Source organism: Schistocerca serialis, chromosome 6 (assembly GCF_023864345.2).
Source record: "Schistocerca serialis cubense isolate TAMUIC-IGC-003099 chromosome 6, iqSchSeri2.2, whole genome shotgun sequence".
NCBI classification, from domain to species: Eukaryota; Metazoa; Arthropoda; class Insecta; order Orthoptera; family Acrididae; genus Schistocerca; species Schistocerca serialis.
Window position 1 is genome coordinate 532166478 of NC_064643.1, and position 24962 is coordinate 532191439.

At 38.3% G+C, this 24962-nt stretch overlaps 1 protein-coding gene across 1 annotated transcript in view; it reads left to right on the forward strand.

The window, feature by feature from the left end:
• LOC126484561 (deoxynucleoside kinase-like) overlaps positions 1-24962 on the forward strand; it is an 84385-nt gene that overhangs the window by 16769 nt on the left and 42654 nt on the right. The window contains exons 3-4 of the mRNA XM_050108123.1: positions 21146-21264; positions 21352-21506. Of these exons, the coding sequence (XP_049964080.1) occupies positions 21146-21264; positions 21352-21506 (274 nt within the window). The remainder of the gene's footprint in view (positions 1-21145; positions 21265-21351; positions 21507-24962) is intronic.

Consider the following 24962-nt stretch of genomic DNA (forward strand, 5'->3'; position numbering starts at 1 on the left):
ACCTGCAATGGATGAGGCAATTTTTCGTGCAGTTGACGATAACCCTAATGTCAGCGTCAGAGAAATTGCTGCTGTACAAGGTAACGTTGACCACGCCACTGTATGGAGAGTGCTACAGGAGAACCAGTTGTTTAAGTACCATGTACAGCGTGTGCAGGCACTATCAGCAGCTGATTGGCCTCCATGGGTACACTTCTGCAAATGGCTCATCCAACAATGTGTCAATCCTCATTTCAGTGCAAATGTTCTCTTTACGGATGAGGCTTCATTCCAACGTGATCAAATTGTAAATTTTCACAATCAACATGTGTGGGCTGACGAGAATCTGCATGCAATTGTGCAATCACATCATCAACACAGATTTTCTGTGAACGTTCGGGCAGGCATTGTTGGTGGTGCCTTGACTGGGCCCCATGTTCTTCCACCTACGCTCAATGGAGCACGTTATCATGATTTCATACAGGATACTCTACCTGTGCTGCTAGAGCATGTGCCTTTACAAGTACGACACAACATGTGATTCATGCACGATGGAGCTCCTGCACATTTCAGTCGAAGTGTTCGTACGCTTCTCAACAACAGATTCGGTGACCAATGGATTGGTAGAGGCGGACCAATTCCATGGCCTCCACGCTCTCCTGACCTCAACCCTCTTGACTTTCATTTATGGTGGCATTTGAAAGCTCTTGTCTACGCAACCCCGGTACCAAATGTAGAGACTCTTCGTGCTCATATTGTGGATGACTGTGATACAATACGCCATTCTCCAGGGCTGCATCAGCGCATCAGGGATTCCATGCAGCGGAGGGTGGTTGCATGTATCCTTGCTAACGGAGGGCATTTTGAACATTTCCTGTAACAAAGTGTTTGAAGTCATGCTGGTACGTTCTGTTGCTGTGTGTTTCCATTACAGGATTAATGTGATTTGAAGAGAAGTAATAAAATGAGCTCTAACATGGGAAGTAAGTGTTTCTGGACACATGTCCACATAACATATTTTCTTTCTTTGTCTGTGAGGAATGTTTCCTGAAAGTTTGGCCGTACCTTTTTGTAGCACCCTGTATATGGCCTAATGACCACAAAAATCTATTCTGAGGTATGAGAACTGAAATGTTGGTATCATGCCTGCTGGGGCAGAAGACCAATAATCCCCGTATGAAGGATATTTCCCGATACCAGTTAATAAATTGATAGCGATAAATTTCTTTATTTTGTCAATATCAATTGGTTTGAAAGCTGTTGAACCTCAAAGCTTTTGAGTTCCATACGTATCTGTTTGGAAGACTGGTTGTTCTAGTAAATCATCACCAAATAAGCAGCCAAGTAGTTTAGTGGGGCTTGCTTTGTCAGAAAGTATATTTGAATCATATTTATATGTAAGTTCGATAGTTTCTTTAGCAAGTATTTCTTGCACTCATTCTATTTGCTCTATTAGTTCTGCATTGTCATTACACACAGCATTGACATTGATGCCGTTACTAATGTGAACAGAATCAATTTCAACATCCCCTCCAAGTTCAATTGTGTTCTCACCACGTGCAATAAGTTGTGGCTGTTGATCAGTCCATCTGATTCTGTGTCAATATCTGAAGCAACTGACTTTGGAGCACTAGAAATTCCAGGAAGTATTCCATTAGCATATTTGTGCTGAGGTCACAAGGTCTAAATTTTTTGTTTCCTCTTGGCAGTGGTCTATTACCTATATTAACAATCTATAAAGAAAAAAGATTCTGCATCTATATTGACCATATGAGGACTGTTACATCCCAGTTGTTCAGAATGAAACTGCATGTAATTTTGTGAGAAACAAAACTGGTTATTATAATTATAAATAAAAAACATCTTCAAAAATCATTAAGTGAAGTATGAGGACAAAGCACTACATGACATTTTGAAGATCTGCTGTATAAATGTCACAAATTGAGTACACATCCAACTAATCATACAACACTATACTGAAAAGGCGATTAACCTTCAACAATCACTTTGCTGATGCAGCTAATTGGTAATTAGTGTATGGTGCAGGCTTCAAGATAAAACCAGAGGGCTGGTTAAGGAAGTGAAGTAGAAATATGATTTAAGACTGAAACCACTGTGCTGGAAAGGGTTATACATCAAGAGGCAGAAGCAGTCACTTCTGTAGAGTACACTAACAACATATTCTAACTAGTGCTAATCCACTCAGACTGTTAATTATGGTAATTACTTCTATATTACTTTATACATGTATATAAGGAGAAAAATACCTGCTTTGAAAAAAGCCAGTGCTCCACTCACTATACTACTTAGTTGCTGCTCATAGTTCATGCGTAAACTTCATACAAAGCATATATGTAACTTCACAAAAAGCTCTATCAGCTGTCTATATATTGGCAAAATCATAATCTATCTAGCACAAATATTAAGTGTTATGCAGAATATACATGCTTGAGTCCAATTATTCTTATAAATTGTGGGAGGAGAGGCTAGTGGAGTATTATTTTACTTTGATCGAAATATTTGCGAATGCTCAGTTTCCTTCCCAGTGTCCACTAGCAACCTGTTATAGACTTTTTGCATCAGAGTAAAAGTCCATTCTGAAGTGTAAAGAGGAATGTGTAGTCTATATGGAAATTATTGCTCCCTCTAGTGTTGTAGTTGTGAATTACTGGTTTCATCCTAAATTCAGTGTTGTTGTTAACCACAAATATCATTAGGGAGAGTATGTACTGGCATGTAAGCTTATTCTGAAGAGGCATGTGCAAGATGTTTGGGTATCAACTTTCTACAATGTTCTTATCACACACTTCAATCAAATGAATACTTTCTGCATCTTAGCTGCCATGTCCCAAAATATTATGCCACAGGATCGAACTGAATGAAAGTATGAAAGTGCTCCTGTATGCAGATCAACACAGTGGGAGTGTCAAAGCAGGCAGAATTGAGATTTCTTGGTTAACTTATCCACATGCTGGTGACACCTCAGTTAATTATCCATCTGGATGCCTAGGAACTTCACACATGGACCCTCAGCCAGTGTGTACCCATTGATCTCTACTTCTGATACTTGTAAGTCATTTTATTATTTCAGAAATGCATTATACGAGTATTTGGAAGGTTAAGGGTTAATCTGTTGGCTGAAAACCAGTTGTAAGCCTGCACCATTATTTGCCTAACTATATCTGGCATCAGCTGCTGGGAAGGGAGATATTTTTCTGTTGGTTACCAGGGCACACAGGTAATGCAGGAAATGAAAGTGCATATGTAGTAGTCAAGGAGGTGTGTCATGATGCTCAGTTATTTCTGCGTGTCATCCCTTGACATGCTATCACCTGACTGTTGAGGTGCAGAGTTGCATGTTGATGGGAAGATGAGTGGGTGCAAGTGACAGGTAATAAGCTGTGCATATTGAAGCACACTACACGGCTATGGCATACCTCGTTCCAGCCACGAAGATGGGATGAGGTCCTCCTTACTCATCTTTTGCATGGGCCATAGTCCTCTAACATGTAGCTTCTTGCACCAGCGAGAGGGCTTTCCAGTGTGTGGTGCTTGTGGCATACAGATCACAGTGTATCATATTTTAGTAGACTGTCTCTTATTTTTTGATCAGAGGGCAGCAATAGATTTGCCAGCAGATCTGCCCTTTTTTTTAAGTGACACTGAATGTGGTCAAAGTTTTAAGATTTTGTGATCTGCGAGTGAGTTTGTGAGTGTGTGGGTGAGTGGGTGTGCTAACATTTTTAGCCCTTTTAACTATATTTGTTTCTTTTAATATTTGTCAGGGTGCTGATGACCTTGCTGTTGAGCACCCAAACACCCCAAAAATGTACCTAGTATGGATGTGTTTGAACCTGTTATCAATATACTTGTGTCATCATCAGCAAACATTACAGTTTTTGAAGCATCCTCGAATGTCCCAAGTAAATCATTTATATAGGAAAAGAACAGGAGCAACCACACTATGCAACACACTATATTTAACATTTCTCAACTCTGAATTTAATCTTGTTCCTGTTGCATCATTTGCTAATGTAACGCACTGTTTTCTGTTGTTATAATATGACTTTATCCACAAAAGAAGATCTTTAATGTCACTCTTTTAGCTTTGCCAGGCAGAGTTTTATGATCTGCACAATCCAAAGGTAGAGAAGCCTTTACGGAAGCCCAACTCAGTTGTTGTCAAAAGGTTAGTCTTAAAAAGTGGTTCAGTATTCTGTTTTAAGCTAATTTCTCAAAAATTTTTGAGAACGTGGGAAGGAGGTATGCGGGCCAATAATTACAGGTCCATTGCTTCCATCCACTTATACAGGGTGTTCAGAAATTCCCATTACAAACTTTCAGGACTTGTAGAGGGAAGTGAGTACATAATATTTTGAATAGGAAATCATGTCTGGAAATTTTCCGTTTACATTGTACAATGGTTTCAGTTCAGGCGCTCAGCTCATCCACTTCTGCATGAGGAATTGGATTAAGCATGACACAGTACAGTTATTAGATAACAGTTCAAAAGAAAACACAATGAAGCATCCATATATCACTTAAGCACATTTGTTTGTATTAAAACTCAACCATTACATTCTGTATATACAGTACGCTGGGTTCTTTTTTTGTTTTGGAATAATGTGAACAAGTAATGTTAAAGTGGTAATACAAACAAGTGGCTTAAGTGATATATGGATGTTTTATTGTGTTTTCTTTTGAACTGTTACATAATAACTGTACTGCATCATACCTAATTCAATTCCTCAAGCAGAAGTGGATGAGTTAAACATCTGAATTAAAACCATCTTGGAACAGAAATTGTATTTTTCTGTACATGTGTTTCTATTCAAAATACTTTGTATTCACTCCCCTCTATAAATCATAGAACTCCATAACGGGAATTTCTGAACATCCTGTATAAACGGCCTGACAAAAAAATGAAGCTCTCGGAAGTGGAGTATGAAATGAAACTTCACAGTTTGAGAAGGTATGTGATGGTATTTCACTGGTTACAAAACTGAGCTAAACATAGTTAACTCGGCAGGATGAGCCCACTTATCAGTATTACATTGTGCCCTCTGTGGCCTGCATGCTGGCACTGACATGGTTGGGAAGGGTGTCATAAAGCCATTGTATCCTCTCCTGAGGAAAGCCAATGCAGCTATCCCTGAAATCTTGGTTATTGACACTGGGACAGAGTTGAAATCTGAGCTGGTCCAACACATGTTCTATAGTAGAGAGATATGGGCATCTTGTTAGCCACAACAATACCTTAACATCACAAAGACAGTCCATAGAGACACATGCTATGTTTGAGTGAGCACTATCTTGTGAAATGGCATCATGATATTGTCACATGAGAGATAACACATGACCATTGTGCTGTCAGAAGTCCCCCAATCATTATCAGTCACAACTTGAAGTTATATCTGACAGCTCACCACATCATGATACCAGGAGTAGCACAGCTATCTCTCTCCAAAACATTGTAAGAATGGGACCTCTCCCCACATCACCACCAAACTCACAGATGTTGGTCATCAGGGAGCGCAGAACTGTGGTTCAGTAGTGTGCACAGTAAAACACCTTTCATCATCAGTCTGTGCTGGTCACAGCACACTCCAGATGCAGCCTTTTGTGTTGTGAAGGTAGTAGCAGCCTGTGCATGGTACAATAATTCCGTAGTCCTGCCGTTGCTAGTCTCTGACCAAGAGCTCAGGATGACACAGAATGTTGCAGGAAGTCCATTACTTGTTCTCAGGTGACAGTCACTTATGTGCTTCGTGCACAATATGACAATCCTATCTTGTGGTGTTCAGATGTGGTCGATCAGAACCTTTGCAATGAGTGTTCCAGCCCTCACATTCACAAATCATCCAACATCAGGTTACTGTCACATCTGAATGCCCGACAAATCTGGATATTGCATGATTCACCCAACTGGCTAAATGGAGGTCCACTATCAAAACCCCTTTCAAGCTCTGTCAGATGCTGATAATGCTGTCTCACAGGAGTATGGGGCACTTCCATGACCTTTACAGTGCTCACCGTATATCTGACATTGTTGAAGCTCCTTATATAACCCACCAGGTCTGGTAACAACACTAAACATGAACATCATTCTATACATCACAGAGGAATGCAACTCCAATCATTTGCATACTCACCAATGGTATGTATGTGCACAAAGTTACTCTGATGTCAAAACATGACTTCTGGGTGCTTTGCTTTTTTTGCCAAGTACTGCTGCTTATTTCAGTCTTTCAGAGAATACTCCTTGAGTTGTTGACTGATTACAAAGGTTACTCAAGGGTGGCACTATCAGTTGTAGTACTTTGGCTCAGATACCACCATAGCCAGTGTATTGTTGCCAGTGAGCTATTGATTTTGAGATCCCTCTAACAGATGAGTTTTCAAAACTGAAATCTGGTGGTGGGATATGTACTGCCCTTCTAGGTAAGTTTATGGATCTGCTTTCAATAGACCATTTTTGTCACCATGTTTTCAGTTACTCCTCCTCCTCCTCCTCGAAATATTTCTGCTTATGTAGGTCATTCACAGAGCCTCTTCTAATCTTCTCTCTTTTTCCAGAGTCTGCCGTTCACCATTTCCTCCCCTTGTAGTCCTCTGTGATTCACATCATCCTTGCCCTGGTGTCTCCATATTGTTTGTGGTCTTCCAGTTGATCTTCTTCCAGCTACTGCCCATTCCAGAGCTGTTCATGGTAGTTTTTCTTTTCCAATTCTATTAACATGGCCAAACAATTTCAGCATATTTCTCTCCATAGTTTCTTTTAGGGGATTAATCTGAAGTGTGTTTTGTATTATTTCATTTCTTGTCCTGTCCCTTCTCATCTTACCGGGCTCTCTTGTAGAAACCACATCCCTTTCGTTTTTATTCTACTCAGATCTTTCTTTGCCCATGTGCAACATTCTGATCAACTAGTCACAATTCATAGATTATACAATTTTTATATCATGATCTTTGCTTTGGCTGGTATTTTCCAATTCCTAATTGTGTCAAATATACAGTAATAATATTTGTAGCTATTTTCTTTCCCCTCTGAAATGTCTTGCTTGATGTTTTCTTTCTTGGTTAGCTTACTTCCTTCTACTTCTTTAATATTTTTTCTATTGCTGCTTGTGTTCTTCCCCCCTCCCCCCCCCCCCCCCTCCCTCTTGCTGATTTTATTACCTCACTTTCTGTTAAGTTTATTTCTATGCTTGCTTTGTCAATTACCCTCTGGAAGGTATTTAGTTGTTCTGCTCATTGCCTTCCCATATAATCACATCATCTACATATGCTATAATTTTTATATAATGTGCTGTTGACTCTTGGCAAACTTTCCATATAATGTCCATAGTGAGAACATGCCAACTATTAGAACGCAGTTCAGGTATTTGTTATAAATGTCTCTGATTCTGAGTTTCATTCCATTTGGTAACTCCAGTCTATTCAGACCTTCCCATATCTCTTCCCCTCTTTTACATCATTGAATCCAAATATGGTGTCTTTCCTGAATTCCCATTTCTGTCTGCTACCTGTCAAGCTGTAAACATGGCAGCTATAGTTGATCTTCCAAGCTAAAATCTTTGTTGTTCTCTTAATTGTGATTCTATATTGTTCCTGATTTTCTATTAAAAAAATAGCTTTTCACAATTTTCATGCAATGCATATTAATTCTGTTCATCTGTAGTTCTCACAGAGCACTTGATTTTCCCTTCTTAAAAATAGTTACAATAATTGCCTGTGTCCACTCATCATGAATCTCTCCATAGGTTCATACTATCGTCATTATTCTATACAGTCACTGAAGTCTAATAAGTCCTGCAGCTTTGACAAGTTTCTCTGTGATGTCATCTACTCCAGGAACTTTGCCATATTTCTATTACAGTTTTCTCAATGTCAGATGCCCGTAGATCTTCTTGTTCTGTTTCACCATGTTGTTTATACATCTTTTCCTCCATAATGGTGCTATTTCTTCCATTTCCTTCCATTTTGTTATGTGTATTTATTTCATCTTGTCCATCATATAGATTTTGGAAGTATTCTTTCCATACCTTCAAAGCTACTACTTCCTCTCATGCAAGTTTTCCTTGTTTGTTGTTGTTTTTTGAAGTGGTGTCCATGTTTTTCCTTCTGTTACCTAAAATGCAATATGATATCTTCTTGTCTTTCTCAAAATTCTCTTCTATTCCTTTTTTTTGTAATTTTTCTCAGGACATCATCATAGCCAATTCTGTCACCATCCTTGCTGCTCTGCTTAGTGATTTCCATTTCTCTCTATTATGTTCCATTATATTTTTGAACTATTCTCCACCTGTGTTATTCTTCTTTGTGAGTGCTTCTGCAGTTCCCTCAATTCAATTCACCAAGGAGTTTATTTTGTCTGACTTTTATTGATGCCCTTCCACATGTTCCTTCTGCTGGCTCGATAAGGCATTATAGAGGCCATAGTAGTAGGTGTCTACGGTGGGTGGTGGAACGGGTAGTCAGAGATTGGGATGCCAATAGTTAACACCTTGGGTGGAATAGCAGTGGAATGGTGAGTGACACCTGGTACTTGTCTTATGTGTCACCAAGAAAACAGCATTGTTAAACCATTCATTTATTATGCAGTACTACAACAGTGATGCCCAGAGAGGCCAGCTCTTGCAGAGCACAAGCCATACACATCTGGTGAGAAAGATGCTACTGTCACATGTGGCTCCTAGTCACAGGCAGCAGGCAGTGCCACGCAGATGGGGCAGTGATGGCAAAGCTGCTGACACCAGCAAGACGGCTCTCCACAGTGACAGCCATTCTTCCTAGAGGCAACCGAGCAGCTCTTGCAGTGCGTCATGGCACGTGGGATCATACCATGGACCCAGTGTAGAAAGAACATCTAACAACACTAGTGTCTGCCCACATGAGCAGAGGCAGACAAGGAGTTTGCCTGCACGGGCAATGGCAATTGAAAGGCTACACAGACCCAGGATTGAGCTGTAGACCTTTTGGAATTGATACTAGCAGCATTGCCACAGCTAGCAGTAGCAGAGTACACAGAGGGTAATTGGTTGAGCCATGTAGACTTGTAAACAAGTGGACTGACATAAAATCTCCCCCCCCCCCCCCCCCTCCCCCCAATTCCTCGGTACTGGTGGTTGGCAGACTGCAATAGCTTTGACTAAAGATTATGAGTATTTAAACAATGGATAATCCAGGATGGAATGTAACGATATTATGAAAAAGATAGTTGTTACCATATAATGGAGATGCTGAGTCGCAGACAGACACAACAAAAAGACTCTCAAAAGTGAGCTTTCAACCAACAAGGCCTTCGTCAAAAATAGACACTGCCTCTCGCACAGATGCGCCTCACACATACATGATTACAGTCTCTGATGAACTAGTACCCATCTGCCAGAGACGGTGGTCATGTGTGTGAGTTGTGTTTGTGTTAGTGTTTATGCATATGTTGTCTATTTTTCATGAAGGCCTTGTTGGCTGGAAGTTCACTTTCTGACCGTCTTATCGTTTTTCCTATCTGCAGCTCAGCACCTGCAGTATATGGTGGGTAGCAACTATCCTTTACATAATATGATTATGAGTATTTATACAGACTTGGTTTGTCCTTGTTTTGCCACAGCATCAGTTTTGATCACATAAGCCAGAACAAGTCTGTACCTCAGATATGAAGTAACGGGGTCACTGATGCTACAGCAGTGCCACATTCTTGCTGAGCTGGTGATATTCCAACTCTGGTCCCTCAGCTGCATCTGATAATGTGCAGCTTGGCATTGTAATGGCAGTTTCTGTTGTACCAGCAGACAGCCCCCGATATAACAACATTTGGTCAGCTCTGGTCCGACCTGCCTGTGTGTCCTCTTGCATTAGTCTTGACAGTTGTCTTAATTGTATTCACTTGTGCCCAGTTAATTATTTGTGGCACAACAGACTGTTTGAATCTCCTCCATTCTTCTTCTACATCTTTCCTTCCATCTTTTCTCTGTATGTCTCTTTTGTTTCTATTTCTTCCAGTTTCCAGAATTTTATTTTTCCCTGTCTTCTTTCACTGTATTTACACTCTCTGAATATCTTCAGTGCCCTAGCAATAGTTTGGTCACCACCAAAATTAATGCTTGGTATTATTTTCACTTCTGTCAGGCATCTTCTGATTTCTGCAATTATTGTTATAAACTCTACTACAGATTTCTGTTGTAAAATTCAATCATATCTGGTGAACTTGTTCCTAGCTCTTTCCTTATACCATCCATTACCAATGATCCATTTATTTATCAAATATGTATAATAATACCTCCCCTTCATCATATCATGATTTTCACTGCGGCTTGCTATGACTGTTTTATATCAGCTTCCCAACTATAGCATCAAATTCTCCAACAATCACAGTCTTTGTTGGATGTTACAGCATCATCCAGTTTAATGGTAATCTCTTCCTTTTCCTCTGTCGTGCATCTTATTTCTGGAGTCTAAACCTGTTTTGCATCAAGGATATTTCCTTTCATCATTATCTCAACTTTAATTATTCTATCGGATGCAGCTCTCCATCAGATTCTTTCTTCTCCAGTTCTTTATCCATTATTCAGTTACTGTTAGAAAGAATAAATTGAATTTAGTATCCAAAGTGTTGAATTTCATTCCTCTATCTCATTGGTACTGTCATCTGAGAGCTCAATAACATTTTTGTTACCAATTTCAAATGTATTTGCTTCAGGCCTAATAATGCCCCAAACTGTTCATGCCTTGTTCTTGAAATTTTGAATTTTTTTTATAGTACATAGGTTTTGCCTTTTTCATGAAAGACTGAAGAATTTTGCATTACTACTTGTAGTGCATTTTTGTCTTGAATAGAGCTAGTCCTTTGCAGGAAAAACAGCTCTCTCTTACTAATACTACGCTGGTGTCCAAAATTAAAGCAACAAACTGCTATTTTCCCATTCTGTGCATAATTCATGATATAATAATACAAACTGTCAACAGATGTCTATACAATCGCGTTCTGCACAGAAAATGGTATCCCAGGTAATGGACAACCATGCCAATGATGACGTCTGGGAACCTATCGAACGGCATAGCGTTTGCCATGTAGTCCCACATCCACAGTCATTGGGTACACAGTCACATGTGGTGCAGTATGGCACAGAGAAAATCCCTACCCAACTGTCAGCAGTGGAGGGCCATGGGAAGACTGGAAGCTGGATGCTCACAAACTGATGTGACCCAATGGCTTAATATGAATTGCTCTGTTGTTTCTCAACAGTTTATAGAGACCGAAACTGTACCCCAAAGACCATTCCAAGGCCAACCACATGTGACATCAGAAAGAGAGGACCATTATTTGGCAGTAAGAGCACAAGAGTACCACCTAGTACTGTACGGCAACTGGTATCTGACTTCACAGCATCTACTGGACATGTTGCATCAAGGCAAATGGTATACAGAAGGCTTTGGTAGAGTGGCCTTTATTGCTGGAGAGCTACTGTCTGTGTACCTCTGACACATCTCCACAAAAGGGAACATCAAAAGTGGAGTCGCCAACATGCCACCTGGACAGTCGAACAGTGGGCCAATGTTCTTTTCACAGATGAGTCCCAATTTGGTCTGGAGAGTTATTCTCGATGGATCACTTCTGGAGGGAATGTGGAACACAATTTCGGGATCCAAACATTGTGGAAAGAAACCAATATTGTGAAGAATCCCTTATGATGTGGGCAGGGATTATATTGACCACTCAGACACTTCTTCATGAATTTGTAAAGGTGAATTGGCAAGTTTTAACTGCTGTCAGGTATCGTGATGAGATCTTGGGACCTCATGTGTGGTTGTTGTATGGTGCTGTGCTCTCAGACTTTGTATTGAAGGGTGATAATGCTCGAACTCATAAAGCACAGGTGGTTGATATTTCCCTGGAAACAGAGAAGATACTGCCTACATGGTGTAGTCTGCTCATTCTCTCGATATGAATCCCACAGAGCATGTCTGGGATGCATTAGGGAGATGAGTTGCATCATGTCAGCATCCACCAACCACTCTCCAAGACCTGTGAGCAGTTCTGCAGAAAGAATGGGCGTTATTGCTCCAGCAAGAAATGGATGGCATCATTCACAGCATGCCCCATTGTTGTCAGGCCTGTATTGGTGCCAGAGGTGGTCGCGCTCCATACTGAGCACATTAACCTGTTGTCGGAACATGTGCAAATCCGTTAAGTTGGAAAAAAATTAAGAACATTTTTGTCTGCTGTTACACATGTTGCAGTTGTTTATTTTCTGTGTTTTTTCCATTGTTTCTACTTTACTGTTACCTGCTTATACCATTTTGTGGCAAAATAAATGTAACCTTGTAAAATTTCTGTTTGTTGCTCTAAGTTTGGACACCAGTGTAGATATTTTGATCCCAGATATTGGCAACCTTATTCCTCAGCTTCTATTGTAAATATCCCTGACCCACTGTGAAAGAAAATATAATGTGAGAATATTTTTGGGAAAGAGTTAAATTTCTCATCTGCTGTGGATTCTAGGAAAACTTCTTTCTATTTTTCTTCCTGTAAATAGTCTCTGAATAGTGTTACTGAGTCATTATTTACAGTCTGTGAAATTTTCCTTTTCCTTTCTTGGTTAAACATGATTGACCAGTGTTCTTTATTACTATCATTTAATCATCATAGTCAGATGAACCATTTATTATGGTGCTCACATCTATTTTGTTAAAGACAGATGAATTTATATATAAATCAATAGCTGTTGCACTCTGTCCTATTCTTGATTGGAGTGTTACTGTGTGAGTCAAGCCAAAGTTGGACATCAGTAACTCCATGTACCCTCAATCATAACTAAATAAGATGAAATCTTCATTGAAAGCTCCACACACAGTAACTTCCCAGTTATTTCTTTTAAGTCAGACTATTAGAACTGCTGTCTTATATGTTTCTGAGTCTGTTATTCAGGACTACAGTTCAAACTCGTGTCTGACGGTTCTGATTTAGATTTTTCATAATTTCCCTCAATCACTCAAGGCAAATGTTGGGATGGTCCCTTCAAAAGAGAATGGTCGATTTCCTTCTCCATCCTTCACTAATCCGAGCCTGTGATCCATCTCCAATGGTCTCATTGTTGACGAGACGTTAAACACTAATCTCCTCCTCCTCCTACAAGTCTATTTCTGAAGTACAGCACTTAGAAAGATGTTCAATGCAGTATTCAGTAAAGTCTGTTGTCTAGAACTTTATTCCCTTTTTTGTGTAAATACTCACCCTCTTCCCCCTAAACTCAAGTTATATTGAAATTAATGTGATACCAACTTGTATCCTTCTAGGTAGATCTGTTTAATTTCTTAACTTTTGTATGATGTTCTATTAGACCTAGCACATCAGTAGAAACGCCTTAATATTTTTAAATGTTTTTTATTGACTAAGAAGCTCATTTTTCTTATTGAACTAGCTTGCTATATTTCAGTGCGAAAGTCCAAGTGTGTTATGATTGTTAACTTTTGCCCTGTCCAAGCTATCATTTTTTGTTTGTCCATTTATTATTGTAGGTAAGTCCAGTCATTGAGCAGCTCTGCCTTTTGGAAATGTTTACCCTAAAAATGTCCTAGTGCAAACATTGGAGATCACAGGATTGGACAGAGAGTGTTCTGGTTACATTGAATGCTTCTAGAAACTAGTCATCCAAGTAAACTCTTGCTGGAAAGCATTCAGACATAGACCAGGCGGTGTGTGGTATGAGTGTGTGAATTGTGATGCATCAGTTCTGCATTTACTTGTTAAACAGAACACTTCATCCAAGGCTTGTCACATTGCTCAAAGAGTGACACAATCTTCACATTCGTGTGAGCAGCGTTTCCAGTGATGTGCCTGGGGATGTCATGCCCCATAGTGTAGTTGAGGGTATGTTCCAAACTGTTCCTGGCACCCCAAAAGTCTAATACATGATTTTTTGTGTGTGTGTGTGTGTGTGTGTGTGTGTGTGTGTGTGTGTGTGTGTGTGTGTGTCCTTTCTGGAGAAGGCTCTGGCCAAAATGTGTATCAGTCTTTACATTGTGCCTCCCTACAACATCTATCCTTTTTGTAATATTGTTGATATTCCTACCTGGACTTCCAATTGTTCAGTATATGATCTTCCCACAGAGAGCCTAAATGACAGGTGATATCACTGAGCCTAGAACTCAGTTTAGAAATGCTAGTCATCCAATAATCACTACCTAACAAGTTCTGTATTAGTTAAGATATGTATACTCGTTAGCAGGAGCTCCTCTGACTATTACTAACCTTAGCTCACACTTTGTTCCCTGTTGTGTCGCAGTGTTCCTGACTCCATGGGTTATATGCACACTTGTGTCTTCAGTATCCAAAACAGTTAAGTTGTTGAAGAGATCTAGACTCAAACAGGGAGACTTGCAGCATCTGTTGAATCCCTTCCCTGCTCTGGCAGGTTTGGCCAGAGTCCAGCCATCCCCCCTAATGTAACTTTATGGCTACCAACTACAGTTATCAACTCTTTTAATTCCAAATGTGCTACATCCAGTTCAGATTTGAGTTTCAAGATCAGCTGCTCTTTCTCCATAATCATGGTGTGACAGTCGCAACTACTACAGTGTCAAAAGCCATGTCTCTATGTCAGCTGGTTGCATGCAAGCTGAACCACCTAGTTAGGAAAATTGTGCAATTCATGTTGTGTCAATGTTCTTGAATTGGTGCTAGGATTTATTGAGGTGTGGGCTAGTGAATGACCCTGACAACAAAGTATGGTGCTACAGTCATAAGAGTGGGTCATCCGCCATCGTGTATATGCTCTAATAACAGCACCAGCAATCTACAATAGATTTGTTCCACACACATGGTTTACATGTATGAAGTTTAGCACATACTGTAGCAATTAATGAACAAAGAAATAATTTAAATAAATGAATGAAAATATTGTAGAAACAAAATAATAAATAATTTAGTGAAGACTGTTCACTAAAACTACAAGAATAAATATGATAAACAGACATAAAATTATCAAATGTGTATAGATACTTTGTTATTTAATTGTCATGATTGCAAAGTTTTCTGAACAAGATAATGGGTTGCAGCTATGTAATAGCTGTCTTCAAAATCTACAACAGATATAAAAGAAGAAAACATTACTGTCTATTACATTGAAAGGTTACAAATCAAAACAGAAATCATAATATAAACACAATCTACCTCTCATGCTGCTACACTACGACAAATCATAAACATGTAAAAATAAACATGAGTGAAAGTTACCATGCATACTTCAACCAGTATATACAGGGTGGAGAAAAATTGTGTGTCAATATATTAACCCTGGATAGCTGATACCAGTAGGAACAAGAATTACTAATGTTGTGTAGGTCGACAACGCACAATTTTTGAACCACAGAAACTTGGCGCCATGTGCTCCGATTGGCTGTGGGATTGCCCTGTTGCCGGATGATCTGGACAACATATCATGTTGGGGGAGTAATGGGGTGAGGGACATTTGTATGTGTGAACCGACAACCGTAGCACTGTCCGTCAACCGACAAACTGCAACGGCAGCTATATGTAATGAAATATAAAAGTTCTTTTACTCACTTATATACACCTGAGAATATTTTTAAGAAATGTATCTCTAAATGGACCTTCTTTTAATTACATTGTACAATTATCTACGTGCATCAGTGACATCCAGAACAGCATTTGCATCCTACAGTATATATACACTTGAAGCATGCATGGCAACTTAAACTCATGTTATTTTTATAATAGAGGGAAACATTCCACGTGGGAAAAATATATCTAAAAACAAAGATGATGTGACTTACCAAACGAAAGCGCTGGCACGTCGATAGACATGCCAGCGCTTTCATGTTATTTTTACGTGTTTATGACATGTTGCAGTGCAGCAGAATGAGAGATATATCATGTTTTTATTATAATTTCTGTTTTTTTTGTAATGTTTTAATGTAGCAGAGAGTAATGTTTTCTCCTTCTAGTTTTATTGTAGATTCTGAAGATGGCTACTGCATAGCTGAAACCAGTAATCTTGTTCTAAGCTTTGCGATCGAGACTGTTAAATAAAATATTATGTAAAATGTAGGAGTGCTCTCCAGACTCTCATTTTATATCAAATTTTACTCAAATATGTATAGGCTTCTGCAACAAGGTTAAAGAATTAAGATGATGGCTAAATGCAGTTAAGATTGCGTGAATAGTGAAAAAGATTTGGCAGATTCCCCAGTTTGATCACCTATCACAAAAGCTGAACCAAAATCCTGTACCTGACTACAAGTCAATATTAAAGTTATCAGTGATGCTGCTTCACAGTGCACTAAACTTCAGTACAAAACAGAACTATCAATTGTGCAAAGCTAAACTCTTCCAGTTGCAACAACATACAACATTCAAAAGCAGCTAGAAAATGCCTAAGTCCCCATGCACTGCTCAAAAATTCTACCACCTATAAAATTTTCAAGTGCCGAAATGGTGATGCTGGATTTCTCTGAGAGACCAGGTTCAAAATCATGCCAAAAGCTACCCAGACTCACAACCGACTGTCCATCAGACACAATCAAGTGATAGTGATTAAGTGCAAAAGACCATGAGGTACAGCAGCCCCACCTATTTAAACCATTGGAAACCATAGTATTGTATTCACCAAATATACGTTGTGTCCATTATAAATAGGTGGCAGGAAGAGAACCCCTTACCAAGAAATGTGGTTGCCATTCTGAAGCAGCTTTCTTGCATGCAGCAGCTATACTGCCTCCTCAAAGGGCCTAGTAGGTTTGTACAAACTACGGCAGAATTATGGAAACGCAGATTAGCAACAATTTGCAGTAATTCATTTAGAGAAAATATACATTAACAGGGTGTATATGACCTGGGACAGCCGAGAGATCTGGGAAAAACCCGGGAATTTTTTCATCCGGGAGAAAACTGGAAAAACCTGGGAATTTTTTAGAATTCCGGGGATCTTTCATTGTTTTTGTTATCAGTTAAATTTTTGTAATTGTGACTGGTAAGAACCGATACTCCAACAAAGGATATTACTGTATCCTGTGCGAGAATGTACGATGAATTTCTTAAATCACAGAGCGTTTGACTCTCATTTAAAAATTGACTCTTTGATGATGAGCCATTTAGATGAATTTCGAGCCCAGAAGATCAGACATTTATGCCGTTATTAAAAATTTTACTGGCACATTTGTGTGATATACCTTAAAGTGTAATACGTGCATAAAAGACGAACTTTATATGTGAAAGCTTACCTTTTCTTGCAGCATATTAATCTTATATACCAATATTATATGTGAAAGCTTTGCGTTTCATGTAGCAACACTATGTATATTAATTTAAACCATTAACTTTTTCTATTTGTGTGCTCGCGCTACTTAACAGTGATGTTGCTATTGGCTAATGTCCTATGCTCTGAATACCCGCTGTCATCGGCTGGCGAGATCACATGACATGAGCTATGACTGGCTTACAGAAGTGCATTGCCATCTCAATTTCAATGCGGTGTTTGGTGGAATTCGAATTTATACTTTCGTAATACGAAAATATGCAGCGTACATGTTGCTGCACATCAAAGATCTTTCCAAAACTCATTTGTTTCCCCTGTGTTTAGTTTTCTAAAGCGCCAGGAAATTCTACGCCTGTGTATAAAACCATAATCATTCAAAGGACTGATAAGTTATACAGTTCCGAGAGAAAATATCCTGTCAGTTAACAGGGAAAAAGTATGTTTTCACCCAGGAGAAAGTGTGTTTTTAACTGGGAAATCCAGGGGAAACCTGAGAATTTTTTTTCCTTGTCCGCGTATACACCCTGATTAAGTATGTTGAGTGTGAAGATGATCTGTGGCAATGTTTTTGAAAGTTCACATGCACTGAGCTATCTGTGAACATTGGCTCCATAATGTCCACTTGGGCTCTTTGGGGTGGCAACTGTACACATTGTCCTGATGCAGCCTTGTGGTATTGTTGATACTAAGTGACTAAATGAAGTGGTGCATCTGCTTATATCACTATCACCATTTGGCAGGTGATTGTTCTCTTGGTAACTATCTGCTTGACATTAGGCAGGAGCATAATATAGTCTAATCATCTTTACAACTTCTTACAAAATTATGTCAAAATGTTAATAACTGAAAGTATGTAATTTCTCTTAAAACTTATTGAAATGGCGACCTGCTCACGGGGGTCACTTGCTGATCTTACAAAACCAACATACTTATTACACTAACTATTGATGAAAACATTATATGGTGCCATATGCACAACTTTTAAAATAAGCAAATACAAGTAACTATTTCTATACTTACAATTGTGGCATCTTAAAACAGAGCACAATTCCCTGCTTGTTTATGTGTTGCTATTGGTTTTTATGCTGCACACACTAAATTTTAATCACAGCCGACTTAACTGGAGGCACAATCTAATTGCAAAATACTTAATTTGGCACAGAAATATCTTACATATCTAAACACAAATTCGTTTAGGAAAGTGGTAAAGGTATAGGGTAACACATGCTGACATCAGTAAATGTGTGACTGTTGAGTATGTTTCATTCTGTTCAATTTAATTAGTTTATTTTAATCAAATCATTGATATTCTGGATCCAGTTAAGTGCCAAACAAACCATGTCAGTATGTATTCACTGTACAGTTCATCTTCTGTTTGATATAATGTTTATGACTGTGGCAGTTTTGATTCACTAGTTGTGTAATTTTAAGTGTTTTTGCTGTCATTACTTTGTGACGATTTTGATTTACCAGTAGTGTAAATTAAAGTGTTTTTGCTACCATTGCTTATAAAACTTGAAGTTAATTAAACATGAGAGTTTTTGCAGCATCATGCTATGCTACACTAAACTCATGATACACACTTTAGTATCCTCATTTATTACATAGGTCCATTGGATTCAATTCTGTATTTTCGTATGGAATTTTGGTGAGAAATATTTCAAAGCTGGAAAGTGACACTGGCAGTTGAGCATGTGTTCATAGCTGGCTCGAGTATCGGTATCCTTTCACATATTTTCGGCTGTTACCTATGCTAGACCACCTTTGTACTCAACACCCTGCTGTGATCAAGCTTATTAAAATCTACCCTGCCAAAGCATTAGCCTCCCAGGCCAAGCCAGGAGCCAGCTAGGCCTGTAAACTCACATACTTCACACCTCCACAGCTGACCACTTCTCACTACTCTGCAGCAGTTTCCAAACTTGTCCATTATGAAAGTAGTTTTTTATCTAGGAAGATTGCTGTGTGGTAACAGTTCAATGAAAAATTTTATTACATGACTTCTTGTAATTTTATTTACTAAAGAATGACTGACATGATAATGAAATGTCACTTATGCAAGAAGCTTGTGTATATGATATACACACATCATTGAGCTAGATAAATATTATACAGGGTGTCCCACTCAAACTTCCCTGTTTTCAAAGACCCAGGAAACAAACATCACAGTAGATATGACAATGAAAAATGCACCACATTGTAGAGCATCTCAAATAATTTATTTATTTATCATCAATACACCTCTATATGTAAACCATTTGTAGTACGATGAATATCGAGTCTATATTCAATTTCTTGCCAATTTCTTAGTAACATTTCCTCTGTTATTGTTGCAATCGCATTAGTGATATTGATGTCGCAACATAGGTATTTCGTCTACTTTGGTTACATATACGTGGTCCTTCACAAATCCCCACATGAAGAAATCAAGCAGCATAATGTCGGGTGAATTTGGTGGCCAGGTCCTCCGCATCCGATCCAACGATTGGGAAATTTTCTATCCAGGAACTTAGGAACAGCCATTGGCCAATGCAGCAGAGCTCTGTCTTGTTGAAAACTGATGTTGGGTGGCAAGTCTCATATCTGAGGGTACACAAACTGCTCCAACATTTCCAGATACACTGTCCCATTCACTGTTTGTTCCACAAAGAAGAACGTGTCGTGCATTAGCCTGCACCAGACATTTAGTTTACGGCTATCACAAACATGTTCAATGACAACGTGCAGATTAAGCAAACCCCAAATCCAAACATTATGCCTATTAACTCTTAATGATAGATGAAAAGTTGCCTCACCTAAGAATAAACATCTTTCCAGGAAGCTGGCATCCATATCAATATGCTGCAGCATATCTGCAGAAAATTGTTGTCAGTGTGGTTTGTTGTTCAGCATCAGCACTTTGTAAGCACACATATGAAGATGCTGGTGAATTACATGATGCAATGTTGATCGAGGTACATCAAGTTGCCTAGATGCTTGACAAATTGACTTATGTGGGCTTCTGAGAAACGTTTGTCTGATGTCCTCCACTTTCGCTTCTGAAACTCCGTAATGTGCACTGCCAGAATGTTTCAGAACACTTCCTGTCACCAGAAACTTCCTATACCATTCCTTAATTGTTTTCACATCAGGTGGATCATATTCACATACACGACGATAATTTCTTTGCACAGTAATTGGCGATTTTGTTTCTGCAAACCACATTACTGCTTGCGCGCACTGCTATGGAGTTACCATTTTTACTTCATGCTACCCTGCTGCACTCTGCCGACGATACTTTGCACTTCTTATGTGGGAATATAAATTCTTTGATATGCTCTACAATGTTGTGATTTCTCATTGTCATATCTACTGTGGTTTTTCTCTCCTGAGACCTTGAAATCAGGGAGGTTTGAGTGGGACACCATGTATTATTAAATATTTTCATAAAAGATGTTTCCTGTACTTGATTTAATTGTGGCTATTCCGGAGACTGAGATCAGGTTAAGTTGAATTTATTGCACAGATATAATGTGAAACAACTTTTCACTAAAATGTAGTAACACAGTTTGTTATTTTATCCTCTTAATTAATAAAAAGAGTGCAAATGCTTTATTTATAAATAATGTGTTAGAAAATATTGACTATTGTTTGTAACAATACTATAGTAAGTAGCCGTTAGCGTCATTGTCCTGAAAACTCTGACTACTATCACTATTTCACACTTAGTTACTGTAAATATATTTATGCTAACACTTTTTCAGCTGCAGATGCACTGAAATTAAACTTTTAATCAACTGTAACTTTAACAACAGCTTTTTAATGAGTGCAGTATTCAAATTTAGGGGTACTTAGAAGTTTTATCAATGTTTACAGTGAATGAACAGTGTTATTTATTCATTTAACAGATATTGCTTTGTTGAGAATTTAAAAAATAATGGGAATCTGGCTGATGCTGAGTATGCTGTGCTGGATGAGTGGTTCAAGTGGCTTATGTCCAGAGTAGATCTGCGCTGTGACCTGATTGGTTTGTAACATGTTTGGGAAATGTACCATGCATTTACAGAAAGTATTAATTTATTTAAAATTTATTTCTTGTTGTGTATCATTGCAGTTTATCTCAGAACAGATCCAAAGGTTGTTCATAAAAGAATTGTATCTAGAGGTCGTAAAGAAGAGGCCAACATTTCATTGGAGTATTTAGAGAAACTTCACCAGTTGCATGAGAAATGGCTGTATGAGAGAAGTGCGTTTTCTTGTCCTGCTCCTGTAAGTATTAAACTTATGTGAGTAGAATGGGAAGTACTTGTAGATTAGGCTACAATTTATTAAAAAATATTGAAGTACAGTATTATGTCACAAATTAAAAGTAATTTATCTCAAAAACAGATTTTGCTTCAACTTTAAATGTTGGGTGGTTGGATGAATCAGGAAAAATCACTCTCAGCATTCAGAGGGAATTCATACTTTGCTCATTACCCATATGTTCATTCATTCATTCAACATTTACGAACCCAATAGCTGTGCCACATTGGTGTCACTGGTTCCCACCAGATCACCAAAGCTAAGCAACATTGTGCATAGCCAATACTTGGATGGGTGACTGCCTGGAAAAAAATGGGTGCTGTCGGTTTTAATGATATTCAAGTCACCAATGTGGCACCAATTGAAAGACTTGTGATTATTATTATTATTATTATTATTATTATTAACATCTCCAATGATCCCACTGAAAAGAACTTTTGGAAATGTGAACTGAAAATATCCAATGTGTAATCAGTCTCTCAAGAACAATTGTCCCTTCTCCTGCAGTTGAGCAAACAATGACTTGAATTATAGTAATGTTTATTTCTTTTGCCTTATTTTGATGGGTATATAACAAAAGTAATGGTAAGTCACAAGAAATAAGATACCATTTTTGTGTCAGTTATAAATAAAAAACACATTGACAGTTAGATTACATCATTACATTGCACAATATATCAGTGTGGAATCTGAGTAGAAATGAAAGTTCCAAACTTTATCTATGATCACATTAAATATGTGTATATTAAGTCATCACCACCACCACCACCACCATCATCCATTAACCATCTCCAGTTGTATGGGTAAGGTATAAGATCATTTTCCATCTTTGTCTGTCCATGTATACTTCTGTCTCAACCTGGTACCATTCCACTCCTTATCCTTCAAAATCTGTGGTTCATTTGAGTGATCCAACATTTTCTGGGCCACCTTTAGGTCTCTTGCCTCCAAGTTTATTTTTGAGTTATTTTTCTCACTATAATTGTTTGATCCATTGTCTCTACACATACAAACAATTTCAACCTTGATTGTCTTATGTTTTTACATAATGGTTGCCTTGTTTGTTTCTTGACAAATCTATTCATTTTGTCCCTTGGCTTTTCTCGTTTTTTGGAGCACTGATCTTAGGAATTTCATTTCTATAGCCAGGAACTACCATTTTCTCTACTGTTGATGTTACTCACTTCAAGGACATAACAATAATATTATGAAAGGGACAGATTACTACTCACAATATATAGTGGAGATGTTGAGCCACAGGTAGGCACGACAAAAAGACTGTCAAACACGTAAGCTTTCGACTGAAAAGGCCTTCATCAGAATTAAACAAAAAACACACACACACAAATGCAACTGTAACACATGTGACCACAGTCTCTGGCTGCCAAGACCATTCATAGATAGTGTTAAACAATATGTCTGATACTGACTTTTTTTTGGTCTTACAGGGAGTAGGTTAACCCAAAGGAGGGACTTAACTTGGTGGTAAAAGTAGCTGCTTTTTGAATTCTATTCATGATTTCTGCAGAAGATTTTCCTTCTTTCGCTACAATACTACCAAGGCACTGGAAGAGATTAATATTTTCTAACTTATTTCCATCCAGATTGATGGTCACATGTAATCTTTGTCTGTTGGCTGTCATCAGAATTATTTTTGTGTGCCTGATTATTAAGACCAAACTGCTTCAGCTGGTGATTCCACATAATTAGTTTCTTCTGTGCTTCTCATATCACCACATCATCTGCAAAGGCAATGTGTTGAATTCCTTAACAGCTTTTTGTTTCACTCTTCATTATTTTTCATCAGTGACAGTGATGAAAAGTTACAACAAACTCCCTGTTGCACTCCTTTGTTTATGATAAATCATCTGAATGTAGCTCTAGCAGTGGTTGTACAACATTACTCATTTGTTGATAAGAGTCTGGTACATTCCTCCTTGCCAGACATTCCTGTAATTTGTTTCTTTGCAAACTATCATAGACATCTTTCTTAACACTAGGAAGATAAAGATGGTATATCGTCCTTTCTCTCAGTATATTTCAATTATTATTATAACAGCAAAAATAATTTTTTTGTTTTTTTACCTCTAAAACCATACTGCTCTCCCTCAAGCTATGGTTCAACAGCTGTTCTTATATAGCATTCAGTAATTTTCTCTTTCAACTAAGTCCACAAGACAGGAGTGTGGTTCCTCTATTGTTGCCCCTTTTCTGCCTGCTTCCTTTCTTGAAGATGAGTGATAGACGTCTTTTGTGCAGTTTACTGGTATTTTTCCTTTTTTCCAAACAGTATTTATAACTTTGTACAGCCAGTGGAGCTCATGAATTCCAGCAGCTTTGATCACGTCTGTACTCACTTCATATATGTCGGATGATTTGCCTTTCTTCATGCTCTTCAGGGTATTTTCAACTTCAGACCAGGTCAGTGGCATGTCACCTCCCTGAGTTTCAGATTTTCCTGGTTCTTTCTCTGTTAGATCCATTCCAACATAAAAAATATTGCTCCATCCATTTTCATATACCCTCATACCTCAATATGATGGTTCAGCAGTTTATTGTTGTTTCTACAGTCTCCTTCCAGTTTCTCACAAAATTTTGTCCAGTATTATTATTTTTTTCAGAATTAATACCTCTCTTAGCTTTAGTGTCACGTCTCTGTATTTTTATCTAATTCTCAAAGCTCAGCCACATTCTTTTCTGCAGCTCTCTGGTTCTCCTTAACCTGCTGTGTTCCTTTTTTGTACCACTGAACGGAATCATTTCAGCAAGGGATCTCCTTCAGTTTCACTGTTGTATTAGGGGTCATTGCCTTTGGCGAAAAACCTCTAAGGAGATCGATGACTATATTTCCACTAAATGTTAAAACGCTAGTCTTGATTGCAAAAATAATTTTATTTATCATCTCATTGTGGTGACTGGTACTGCAAAGACCTGCATAAAGTGAAAAACATGATGCTACGTTGACATGATCCCCATTAATTCCTCATCAGCAAAAAACACATTTGCATGAGCACATTGGAATAAATAAGTATTTATTGTAACTGTATTGAAAGTTATCACAGAAAAGGCAGCAGTGTTACTGACAGTCTCCCTAGTTCTAAATATATCCCCCTTCCTAACTGAGCAATGCACGTCTTTAAGATATTAAATAATTTTGTACATAAATTACAGCACCTGATATGCTAAGTTTTCTTTGCTGTTTTGACAATTACAAGAACAACATGAGTTGCAGTCTTATTACAAATCATCAATTCAACTGTATGCCCATTAAGCGATAAGCTTCTTCATAACTCTTAACAGTTGCAACAAGAAGATAAGTTACAGTTGTCTCACATCTTGCCATTCTTATTGCTGCTACTTTTTTTAAAGTCATTATTTACGCTGTATACATTCACCACTCTACAGCTGGTTCATATTTCA